Here is a 13,036-nt window from a genome sequence, read left to right on the forward strand (position 1 = left end):
AAACGCATGCGTACCAATGTAGATCTTCTGTCACCTTGAAACCTCATTGCTTTTCCTCTCTAATATTCCTAGAGAGCCCATAAACTTTGTCCCTCCACTTCTGCTTTTCAGAAATACCAATGGAGTCACAATCCATTCTACAGAAAATTTAAAATGTATAGGCCTTTTACATGTTAACATGTAAAAGTACTACAACCGTCTCCCATGGCTCCTTTACCCTTATTTGTATCATCAGCAAAACTATGCCTTCGCATGAACTGGATTGTTTTAGACTGCATATATGCATGTCACATCTAAACAGTTCCCATGAAAAAGTCTCTTCAAATACTGCATAGATTTATCTATAAATTAAACCATGGAAAAGTTAAAGCTACTCATATCATTGGGGTTTTTTTAATGCAATTTCTTCCGAATTAGCAAAAAAATTGTCACTTCTCCCTTCTACCATAACACTGAGTTAATGAACCAATTGTTAGTATAAAACAGCTTCCTGTGCTCATAAAATGCTACAAATTGCCTGCCACTTATACAGTGTTTAAAGAATTTGTAGGGACACATGTCTTGCCAGGTTCTTAATTACTAAACTAAAATGCTAAAACTGTGTTTTAACTCTTTGGATTCTTGGCAACCAATGCAAACTTTGACATCTTACTCAGTGGCATGCACCCGAACAAGCAAACTAGAAGAGCTAATAGGAGTTTGCTAGGAGTGTTCAGCAATAGAATTCAAGAGTGAGCCCATAACAAAATTCATGCTAAGAGTCTAATGCTTGACTAAACTGAGAGCCTGAGAAAGGAACAAGAAGGAAAAAAGCCTTTCTATTAGCAATGCTTCAAACAGAAAGCTGAGCAGACTGCAGCTTTGACCTGTAGTGCTTGTGGCAAGCAGTTTGGAACTGTACAACTAGCATTGGGAAACCAGAATGAACTGAGTTTAGTGGATAAAAAGGATAAAATAGCTTCTTTTGGTATATTCACATAAAAGGAAAGTAATCAATATACCAGTGCTAAATTAAGAAGGCAAACTGTAACAAGTAACACAGAAAAAGCTACTCAGCTCCTGTTTTGGCTGTACACCAGGAACATGAAAGTCAGGATGAAACAACAGGATTGTGACTTGATTGGCAGAGACATGCTCAGGGAATATCTCTTCATTTTCAAAGAGGAAAGTACTTACTTTATCCTTTTCTAATCCACTTTCTGGGTAAAAGACAGAGAGTGAATATTCATAGCCACATCTTCGCAAGTGATCTGCCACCAAACTGTTACAAGCAACAATGATCAATGAACTGCATTCACTAGAAATAGCCTTTGGGAGAATTTCTCTACATAAAACTGGATTCATTAGTTCATGTATGAGCTGCTTTCGAAGTTGTGTCTGAAACAACAACAAAAGATTCATTACTGTTAATTGTTTTGAATTTCCTTCTTGAAAAAAAAGCAGGGTATATACATTATACCTAGTGAAGTTTTAAATCTGGAAAGATAAAACTGAATTAAAGTCATGTGTTACAGGTTTTGTAATCTTTTACATTAACAGTAAAGCTATGGTTTGGGATTAGGCTTTGGACTGAGTTTAAAGAAGCACAAGATGGATATCATTAATAAGGTAACTTTAAGTTACAAACATCATTTCACACATTCCTAATTAAACTTAACATTTGATCTGATCTTATCTGCACTGAGAATATTTCAAAAGCTCCCTTAGATAAAATAAATTTTAATATAAATAATATAAAGGTATTATTTATGTATGTATACGGTTTTTATTGTATTTTTATACCAGTTTTACTGTATTTTAATTAATATTTATTTTGGATTTTTACTGTAAACCGTCCAGAGTCACTTCCTAGTGAGATGGGCGGTGACCAAATTTGAAATATAAATAAATAAAAATCAAAACTTACTCCAAACTTAAAGATTAGGACTGGGCAACCTTTTGGCAATGGATAGCCAAACAATAATTTGGGGGCAGCAAGAGCTTTATGAGAAAGTTGCCACAGTCACATCATGGATATAGGCAGGGCTGCAATGCTTGGATTTAAGACATCCTAACTCGCTGTGAAAATCCAAGCATTCCAGCCCTGCCCATATCCATTTATGTATTAGAGTTAAGCCTATGTTAGGTTTATACAAAAGCTTGCACACACTATCTACTTCAAAATGGCAGGCAATTAATATTTAATAATTCAGGTGAAAAGGCTACAAAAAGGGACCACGTGCTTCATATCTCTGAGTTAAAACTACGAACCTTACATTCCATTTTTTTTTCCTTCCCAAGAATGCCTGAAAAACAGTGTATGCAACTGGTAAAGAAGGACTTCTAAGAGATGTGTAAATCAACAAGTCACCACAAAGTGCACATCTGTAAGCTGTCACTTATATTATCATCACCACTAATTATTAAGATGTAAGCTGCTCCTTTAAAAAAAAAAGTTTAAATTAAATTTGTATAACTTCACCAAACATTCAGCTGACTTTGCCAAGATTGAGACCCAGATTATCATAATTTTAATCAAAGACCTTAAGTGTGTCCAAAACACCCCGGTTTTTAAATGTCTGGTATAATCGTTTCCGGAGCTCATCTTGTGACAGAGCCTTAAATTCAGCTGAAGACATCAGAATCTGAAAACATGAAAAAAGTAATGTAATTACTTATATCCATAAACCAATTCCACAGTAACATATCTGGCAATATAAATGGACTCCATTAAAATACTAAGCACCACATGATCAAATCTGGATTCTCAACATTTAAAAAATTAAATGTTTGGAAAAATAACTAATCTGTCGCAGCAAAACAATAAAAAATGCTGTAGCTTGTCAGTCATTTATTATAACATAAGCTTTCATAGACTAGAATTAAGTTTGTCAAATGCACAAAGACATTACATGAAGACTTAAATGCTTAGTTTGAGTAACTGACCTGCACAAATAAGCAATGGTGCAGTTTCATTTTGGGAAGTTAAGATCATAAAGAACCATGGCTGTAATAACTCAGTTTATATCTGAACTTATGGAAATATTATTTTATAAAAAAAATTAAAAAGAACAGAATTGTAGCTGAAAATAAATGAAACACTGAAAGCTTCAATAAAAAAAATAATCATCAGTAAAATACCCTTATCACATAAAACCCATTTAAGCAATCAAGTCAGCTGTACTGTTTGACTAAATTTAGTATCTAGTCTAGTATTCTGATCATTTAAGAGCAGGATAAAATGGTGAGATGAAAAATAGAAAAGAACTATTTTTCCCTTAGGGAAAGTGTTACTGCTTTCCAGAGGAAGCTGGAATGTTTATCAGTTGCCATTTACCTTTTTAGCCTCCTCAATGCTCTCCAGATGTGTTGTATTTTAACACCGATAGCTTTTGACAGTAGCTGGGTATTACATAAAGTGAAGTCCAGTACATCTGTAGAACACCAGGTTTGGAAAGGAAGGCTAGCTTAGACTTTCACTAAGAGTTGCCAGACATAAGCCCATTTTATGCATTTCATTTACTTGCCAGATTTATACTGTTTTGGGTCCTTGCAATGAACTAGAAAAGGTCTCCCCTCATTTGTTACCTTTCCATTTTGTATCATATAAAAGTTTGGATTTTATGTACAAATAAAACAAAGAGCCAAACTAGCAAAAGCAGTTTTAACTACTCTGGTTAGAAAGCTTCAGACTTCCCACTTAAATAATAATACTCAGCGCAGCATTCCACCCACTGCTCTGCAAAGAACTAAGCAATAATAAAGCTCACCCCAATTCAGAACTCATTCCTCCGGCATATCTGCCCCACCGCTGGCTCCTAGACCTCGCATTACGCAGGCTACCTTCCCACCTCACTGCCTCCATTCATCTGGCTCCACAGCCTTACTCACTTCAGGCCCCATTTTGTACACACTGGGGATCAGAGAGACGGGGGGGAACCTAGTCTAAGAAAAGACACACACAACGCACCAAACTCGACACTGCTGCAGAGAAGAGAACCGCACATCCACCACCACCAAAAAACGAACGCTCAAATGGTCTCCTCAAGCCCCACCCCCGACTGAATCGCGTCCAATAACGATGCGCCTCAACCTCCTCTTCCAATCCCGCCGCCGCTGCTATTGCTATTATCAGCGATCAGAAGCGTTGCTATCCCAGAATTCTCACGAGAACGCGCGGGGCTATTTTCTAATTCGCGCTTTAAGGGGGGGGGGAGCCAGGCTTCTGACGACATCAAACAGCGCCGGATGTTTTTTCGAGAGGGAAGATTTGCTCCCTCTCTTTTCTGCCGTCTTTGGAGCCGGGTCACTGTACGGCCTCGGGTGAGGTGTTTTTTTTTCTGACTGTAAAAGTGGATAGATGGGAACTACAGCAGCACTGCCACGCTAGTAAAAGTCGAAATTTTCAATAGGGAATAGGTGATATATAAGGCTGTTTCTAACCCTGGAAGCCTTCTATTTGAATGTCTTTCAGATGGAATCTCTAGATGTAAAATTCAGGTATTTTAGGTTATCTGTGTCCTGCTGCCGGGGGCTGTTGAATTTGGAGTTAGCATCATCTGGGTAGCCAGTTTTTCCTGCTCAACCCCTTTTATTATGATCATCTGAAATGCACATTTTCTAATCTCTGCCTTCTATCAGCTTTTCTTATCCAGCATAGTCAGGCGCCCAAGAAGCAGATTACCCCATCTCCATAAATAAATAAATAGTACAATTCTATAAAACTCCGCTGAGATTATTCTTTAGAAAACCACAGAAGGCTTTGTTCTGATCAAATATACTATTTTTAAAAAAAATACTTTTAAGCATAATTATAGCCAGGTGAAAGGGTGAGGTTAATGTGCATCCCATACCCAAAGTAATAGATACCTCTTAAAAATAATTATTATTTGCATAAAATAATTGATAGAAATTTTCAACTGGCAAGAATATAAAAAGGGTAGGGTTATTTTTCCTAATGTACTGATATATTTCATTACTTGCATTGACACTATTGAACATTAATATTGATATTTATTGAAATACAATGATTGTCCAAATCTGAGATTTGGAATATGGGATTGGGAAAGAGCTTTCCATGGTTGGAATGCTATCAACAAAGTAGAGAATGTAAGGCCAGAATATGTGTTGATCTAATCAGCTTCATTTGGTTAAACTCTGTTCCTTTCTTTAACAAAATTTTTTGTTCCTCAAAGCTTCTTTGCTGATTTTAGCATAGTCCTGTAAGTATTAAAATAGCTTGCCACTGCATCTTAATTAAAATATCACTTTTTGTTTTATCAAACAGGTGAAATCTGTATTATTATATCTTTAGGAACAGTGATTTGTGCCACTGCTTCTCGAAAATGATTTTTCTCCTTAAAAACTACTTATGTGGATCCAATGTTTGTTTATTCCAGCTACAAAGATAAATGTCTTACTCAAGACCAAAAGAATTTGTGTTAACATTCTGAATAAGCAAATTTAATGATAAATGTAAATATATATTAAAATATGTGTGATTAATTTCCAGATATGGAGCTATCATTTTCAAGCTATTCCAAACATCATTATGTTGTGTTTTATTTTGTAGTAATTTAAGATGTGAAAATAGTTTTGTGTTAGTGATTGCACTGTCATAGAGTGAGCACTACTCAAGTATCTGGGACAAAATTTCAAGTTATACTACAATGAGACAAGAAACAGTGTTTTCACATTTAGGAAGAAGGATAGATCATATAAATATGACTGGAAACTTTCCAACTTCAGCTAGAGTTAAATGAACTGTATGGTCTAAGAGAAAGTCATTTTGCAAGTTTTCAGAGTGAGCCATAGACTACAGCTGGATTGCGATTAATGCAAGTTTGAATAATGTGATATTCAATTTAGTACAAATTGTACAATGATACCAGGTTGGATTTAATGAAAACCAAAATTCAGTTAATGTGAGGCTAGTTCATGCACAGTTGAGGCTAGTGCAAGTGCAGGCTGCTGTTAGGATTTTAGGCGCTGCTACTTCTCTGCATTTGTTTATCTTTGCGTGTGCAAAATGACAAAAGGAAGAGGCTCATTATTATATTAGAGCAAAAATTTGATGTGATTCAACAACATAAACGTCATAGCAACTCTGAAACGGCAAGATGTCAGAATGCCTGAATCTATGGTACAATTTTTTAAATTTTTATTTTGTTTTCTATAACTACTCTGTGACTTTACATTGCATTAAACACAACATTAAATTTACATTACAAGTACATTCTTTCTTTACTATAATATTTTGTTAATTAAAAAAATAAAAACTTATGTTTAAAATTTTCATTGCCTATTTCCATCTAGCTGGAACCAGTTACCATACTTTACATATAAATATAACTTAAAATAATGTGAATTTGAATAATGCGACCACTTCACGGAATTCTACACTAATAGAGACCTAGCTGTACTGTTAGAAATGCTTTAACATTTAATATATGTCGCAATAAATTTTTCTACAAACCACTCCTCTTCCAACTGCATCATTCTGTTCTCTTTCAGAAGAGGCCATATTTTCATTATGTCTGGAAGCTACTATTTTGTAATTGTAGGCCATCATGATAATCCTGTATTTGAAATGGAATTTCTACCAGCTGGTAAAGTAGAATCTAAGGTATGAAATCATATTCAAATGCAGAATATATAGTATTGAATCATTCTACATCCTGATTGCTCAGGTTCTTTGTTAGTTTGATTTTGCAACTTAAACGTTTTTTTTAATGTGTTGCTATTGAAAATTTTAGCTATCCTGATACACAGCCATTTATTCGATTTCTATCTTCCTTTCCTCCTCTTCCCCCACCTAAATTGGACTAACTTTTATGCATTAAATATGATTCAGTATAAATGTTTAGAATCACCATATTTTTTCTCCTAGAAATTGCAAAAAAAAAAAAAATTGCTACACTAGGTACAAGTATATATGTTAGTATCTAATATTACATTAGCCTAAATTTATCCTCTTCATAATTATGTATTATAGTATGTTTTTTACATTTCTTATTAACTCTCCATTTACACAATTTAAGCAAGTTGCTGAATACTGTATGTTATGCAAACAAATTTTGCATTAGAAAAAATCTAAGATAGAGTTGTTTTATGCTTCTTCTTTTCAGTATTTGGAGTTGAATTTTATTTTTTCCCCCCTCAGGATGACCATCGCCACCTGAATCAGTTCATAGCTCATGCTGCTCTTGACCTAGTAGATGAAAACATGTGGCTGACAAATAATATGTACCTGAAGACTGTGGATAAATTTAATGAATGGTTTGTTTCTGCCTTTGTCACTGCAGGCCATATCCTTTTTTGTTGGAATGCTATAAGAAGAAAGTAAAGAACATTTTAGAATAGAGATGGGGAGCCTATGACCTTCCAAATGTTCATAAACAGTTTTCCACATCTCTTACCATTGCCACGGTGGCTGAAATTGTTAGGAGTTGTACTTAAGTTGTATCTGGAAGTCCGTGGGTTTCTCATCCATTTTATAACATTTATTTATTAAATCAATTTAAATGGCCCCCATCTCACAAATGTGACTCTGGGCAGCTAAGAATGGAGTAATAACAATAACATTTAAAGCTGTAAATGGCACAGGATCACATTACTTGCAGGACCACCTCTGCTCATCCCACCAGATAAGATAGGGTGGGCATCCTCCAGGTCCCTTAAATGTTGTCCTCTAGTGGGACAGGATGTGCACCCTGCCCTGTAGAACACTCTCCACCTGGAGATCCAACGAGCCTCCAACCTCCTTGCCTTCTAGCAAGCCTGGAAGAGCTGGCTCTTTCCACAAGTGTTGGAGTAGGATTAAGCCGAAGCCCAGTAAGAAGGTATGTTGATATCTTGGAGAGTGTTGCTCTGGGGCACCATGAGTTTTACTGTTATTGTTTGGAACTTTTTGCTGTATTTATTGTCTTGTGGGCTGCTCAGGGTTGTGGTTACATGAGCAGCTGAATAAGTCTTTTAAATAAATATTTCATGGGCCATCTAACTTTTTGACCCCCATGCTCTGAAATATATCCAGGTCTTCAGCACTTTGCAAAAGGCCAGCAGGGGAGTATTGTGTTCCTGTTCCTAGGTCAAGTTAGATGGCATTCTTTAATTAAGAGGACCCTGAGCATGTCCCTCCTGTTTGACCGGGTGGAATGGGGGGAAACAACCAGGGAGAAGCAGTCCTGCAGATAACCCGGTTCCATGCCATGAAGGCTTTATAGGTGACAACTAGCACAGGTATGATCAGTGCTATTTTCTGACCAGTACTTCAAGCCAGCATTGGCTTGAAACCCGGCAAGGCAGCCAAATAAGAGGACGCCTATCATTTATTCCCTAAGAGGAGCAGGAAAGTGGTGCAAATGTATGCAACCCACTGAATTAAAGAATTTTTAAGCCAGGAACTTGTTTTGAATATTTAAGACACTGCATTCTTTCCATATGAAGATGCATGTCATCCTTTATGTATTTTAGTAGTATGATAGGGGGAGAGGAGGAGAGTAATTTTGAGGCTACAATTACAGTACAGTAATCTGTACTTATTAACAGAAAATCAAAGCTCTGCAAGGCCTATATCACGTCGTGGTGAATTCCCCTGCTCGGAAAATATCTCTATCCACCTCGTATTGGTCCAGGGAGTTAGCTTAGCCTGAAGTGTTCTTGATTCTGGAGCATTATTCAGGAAATCAAATACTATGTCTTCTAAACATCCATGTGGAAAAAAAACAATATGTTTTTATGTTTATCAGAAAAGAGGTGATATTTGAAGCATAATTAGACCATTAAGAAAGAATAGCAGTCTCTGTCTTCCTATTTCACAATCTGACCACCTGACCAAAAGGCTGTGGTTGTAGCATGGGTCACTCTAATTAGAAGACAGATCTGTTGATTCTGATACAGCACCCCTCCAATGCCCCCTGGTTACCTTTTTTTAAAAAGGCCTCCTTCGATAGATGATACAGTGCCCTGCTCTTTCCAAAGGGTTCAACTCAGAAATTGCTTATCAGGGGCACAGAGTCTTTCTTCAGTTTGTAAAAAACCACCCTGAATCACCTTATTCTGTGTTTCTTTATTAGATTTATTACATTTCTATGCCAGCCATCTCTATGCTGGATGTGGTCTTCATACTATTGAAGCACAGCCATTCTGAAAATCACCTGGAAATTTACTAGTACACTTCTTTCTGTTACCACTGCTTAGCGCCTTGGGGTAGTGTTTGCACACTACATTTAATCATGTTTTATTTTCAATTTCCTGGATTCATATGACAGACTGAATTATAAGCCAACCAAGGGGATAGCTTTGGGCAGCATACTAAAGTTTAGATGGTTAGTTTCTGGTTTGCTGTGTTGTGTGAACATACCCATATTCTGATTATTTTAGGTAACCATGTTGATGATGTCATAGCATGTGCATGCATGATAGTATCCATTCTGCTTACACACAACAGAATTATTTAAGTCAGTGGCCTGCTTTTGTCTTAGACTTTGTAAGATAGGGTGATTTTTTTTCTCATAAAAAGCTTCTTCATGATGCAGTCATATTTGGAGCAGGGATTAAAGGAAAAACTTATCAAATGTTGTATTTATTTAAATATTCATGTATTCATTAATCTCTGGTTAGAACTCCTCTTTCTGGCTCTGAATTTCCTTACTACCCCTAACTTCCCAACAAGTTCCCCATATCCTTAATGCATGGAAGAAGATACAACAGAATTTATTTACAAGCTGATATTTTCTATGACTACCTACTGTATTTTTCATGTTTTTCCCTTTTCAGCCTATGTGCTTTCAGTAATATATACTTCAAACTCAGATAGTCATTCTAGATATTTATAACTTCTACTGCATTATTTATATTCAAAACTATCTGAACTGATATAAATGAAAAGCAAAGAACTATCATCATAAATAGAGTAAAACATTAATATAACAAAAAATAGTTAACAAAACCCTGGGCAAGAAAAGTCAGCTTAGGTTGTTTTCCCAGAAACTTATCTTTATAACTTTGTTTTGTTATTAAACAAAAACTTTTGAATGTCATTTATATAAATAAATGTCATTTTTATAACAACTAAAGACCTAATTGGCAAGACTGCACTCATTTTCTAACAGATTTCAAAGACACTTGCTGTTTCACTCATGGTCTAGCATCTGCTACTCTCTGAATCTTTTAACTTTTTAATGGTCACTTGGTTGTACCTGCTTCTCGTCCCTTAGTCTGAGCCTTAAATGTGATATTGAGTGAAGGATTCTGGTTCCCAGGTATCATAGCTTATGCTGTCTCCCTGAAATATATTTGTTTGCATCCACTTCAGTTTTTCATACAAATTTGTTCAGAAAGGTTTTTTTTTTAATACTTTGCATTGCTGCCTTTTTAGTACAGGATTTCTACTAAATTGTATGGCACCTAGCTTTAGCCAGACTCCATATTATGAATTCTTAAAAACAAATTTATTTTCTTAACTTTTGCTACATATGAGATTTATAATGCTTCATGATGTAAGACAAGAAGATGGAATCAAAAACTTCTTTAGCGATGTCTATGATCTGTATATAAAGGTAAAAGTTATTATCAATGTTATCCATCACAACCCATATAAGGAATTATCTATTAAATGGGAATTTGGCTTAGGAAATAGCTGTATCTTGCTAAACGTATTCACTTGTCTTGTATGCAGATGTATAACAGAACCAAAGCTGAAGGAGAATGTAAATTATGTGCTTTAATTCCATTTTACATTATGAAAAAAGGTTACTGTTTATGGTATTTCTCTTGCCTGTTCAGTGATAGGCAATGTTGTGGAATTATCTGGAATATTCTGTTCCCAGAACAGCAGTTTTTGCATGTACCTATGAACTGGAGGGAAGTAGAATGCATTTCATTCAAAATAGTTCCAGGAAGAAAAATCAGTATGATGGGTTGGATAGTTAATATAGGTCAATTTTGTATGTAACTCTCCATTAAGAAAGAGAAATAAGTCTGGAGGAGTAGCAAGGCATTGTGTGTCTACTTTTCCATCCAAAACCAGAATCAATAGTTAAAGTGGTAGACTGCTATAAATTTCTAGAACATTAGCACAGGTCAAACTGTTCTAAGCAGTTCCAAGCAAAAGAAATGTGTGCTATTGAATCAAGTGGCTCAACAGGTCTTTAAGCAAGTTTTGATTCTTAAACCATTCTCACTATATTATTTCTTTCTTCAGTTTGCAATGAATCCTTTTTATGAAGCTAATTCTCCAATTCGATCCACTGCATTTGACAGAAAGGTTCAGTTTCTTGGGAAGAAGCATCTTTTAAGTTGATTTATTCCATCTGTAACATGACATAAAAAGACTATTGAATGAAACAACAAAGTGTTTAAGAAGCTTAACGAAGCAAGAAAACTTCAGAAATCCAAGTTTCTCCATGAAAGCTGATCACTTCAACTCTGTATGTGTGTGTATACACATACATATATACATATATGTAGATATCAAAATAAATGCTAATATACGTCTTGTATGTTTCAAGGACCATCTGCAGCTCATTTTGTAAAATGATAGATAACACAGCCCACACTTTCTGTGAAGTTTTATTGTAGAAGAGTTTCAGTTCAGGACTGTACAGTATGAAGGGTTATTAGATATCCAACTGTGAGTTGAAAAGAAGTAATGGGGTGAGCATGAAAAACTGTAGGTACTTCTAATCATGAACAAAGTGAATTTGATTTTAGTTTGATATATTATTAGATAAGCTAATAAATGAATGACATTACAGAAGTGATCTAGAGCACATTTTCACATACAACTTTTTGAATACCACTTTCTCTTCCCTCTGTTAACATACGTTATTAGTAAAAGAATGACTTCAGGCAAAATGTCATACCTTTATGTAAAGCAGCGGTGGTCACTAGGTTCCTTGGCTCTACTCTTTCAGACACATTATATATTATGAAGAAATAATACATGATTTTTAATTTAGCACTGTCACTTTCCAAAATGTATTAAACTAAAAGCAATCCAGTCAAGTTAATATAGTTACAGAGACAATGAAGATGTGAAATCTGGTTTCATTTATTTCAGTTAAGACTGAGTAGTCTGAAATCCTAAAATTCGGTATTGGTGATATTTCTACAAGCACAGCTTATCCCAAAAGGAGTGACAAGGAGTGCAAGTGGCAAACTGCAAACTCTTGTGTTTAAATATTAATTTACGTACTTAGGAATACAGACCTGTTAATTACTATTACACAGCTTTCCATTTTAGGATGTTTCACTGCCTAAAAGCCCTGGACGGTGTAATAGCAAATGAATTGCTGGGGAATAAAGATGCTATTACATTGTTTTGGTATGTTACTATAATTTTGTCCAGTGAAGTTCTCTAAATTGATCATTAAGTCTTTGAATCCATTAAGCTACTGTCAAACTGTTAGATATATCTTGGATGTATTACAGTTTACCAAATGAGAAATTTATTATTTATTTATAATCAAATTTACATGGCTACCCATCTATTCAGTGAAAATCTGAATAGCAAACATAGCTGTTATTGCCAGCTCACTGAACAAATAGTCCAGACAAATCTTAACTATCTTAACTTTCATTGATTTTTGAATTAATACGTGTCATGTAGTACTTTTCACAGGCATCCTGGAAAATACTCCTTAAATGTAAAGGGGCAATTATACATTTATATGTTTGTAGGATCTAATGGAAATATTATTTAATATACATTCTCTGAAAACTGGACTTTTCCAAAGGACATAATGGATACTAGTTACATACTTCCAGATTTACAGTATATCATGTAAGTTCTAGGAGGATAGATCAGCATACATATTATTCTCATTTTATCCATGCAGTTATATGCGATAGATTGGGTATTTTGAATCAGTCATTAGCTTCCAGCCCAATTAGCTTCTATAGCTGGGCATGAACTTAAATTTGGGTCTTAGGCTGGTATATTTTCTGCAAGTTGAAAAGCAAGGATGTTTCCAGTGATTGGGAAAGGAACTCCTCTTTAAGCTGCCCATTTAACTTCACTATTCTTTGGAACATACATAAGAATGCAGAGAGG

The 13,036-nt window shown here is 35.3% G+C and overlaps 2 protein-coding genes across 6 annotated transcripts in view; one reads left to right on the forward strand and one right to left on the reverse strand.

Annotated features, from left to right (window-relative positions):
* Window positions 1–4,106, reverse strand: part of OFD1 (OFD1 centriole and centriolar satellite protein) — a 33,300-nt gene extending 29,194 nt beyond the window's left edge. For 2 of the 5 annotated variants that reach the window (XM_025165875.2, XM_025165873.2), the window contains exons 1-4: window positions 3,950–4,106; window positions 3,317–3,413; window positions 2,523–2,624; window positions 1,177–1,377 (exon numbers count right to left, since the gene is read on the reverse strand). In XM_025165875.2, coding sequence (XP_025021643.1) covers window positions 1,177–1,377; window positions 2,523–2,618 — 297 coding nt within the window. In that variant the 5' untranslated portion in view covers window positions 2,619–2,624; window positions 3,317–3,413; window positions 3,950–4,106. The other 3 variants (XM_015887854.3, XM_025165874.2, XM_088144925.1) reach the window with 3 other exon arrangements.
* A 73-nt stretch (window positions 4,107–4,179) lies between these two features.
* Window positions 4,180–12,304, forward strand: TRAPPC2 (trafficking protein particle complex subunit 2). Its single transcript, XM_088144928.1, has 5 exons — window positions 4,180–4,302; window positions 6,493–6,604; window positions 7,142–7,285; window positions 10,455–10,541; window positions 11,186–12,304. The coding sequence occupies exons 2-5, from the start codon at window positions 6,512–6,514 to the stop codon at window positions 11,282–11,284; spliced, it is 423 nt and encodes a 140-aa protein (XP_088001054.1). The 5' UTR covers window positions 4,180–4,302; window positions 6,493–6,511; the 3' UTR covers window positions 11,285–12,304.
* The last annotated feature ends 732 nt before the right edge of the window (window positions 12,305–13,036 follow it).

The sequence above is a fragment of the Python bivittatus genome, unplaced genomic scaffold (genome assembly GCF_059951505.1).
Source record: "Python bivittatus isolate LINGU-HERP-01145 unplaced genomic scaffold, Pbiv_v1 ctg000350_np1212, whole genome shotgun sequence".
Classification (NCBI taxonomy): domain Eukaryota; kingdom Metazoa; phylum Chordata; class Lepidosauria; order Squamata; family Pythonidae; genus Python; species Python bivittatus.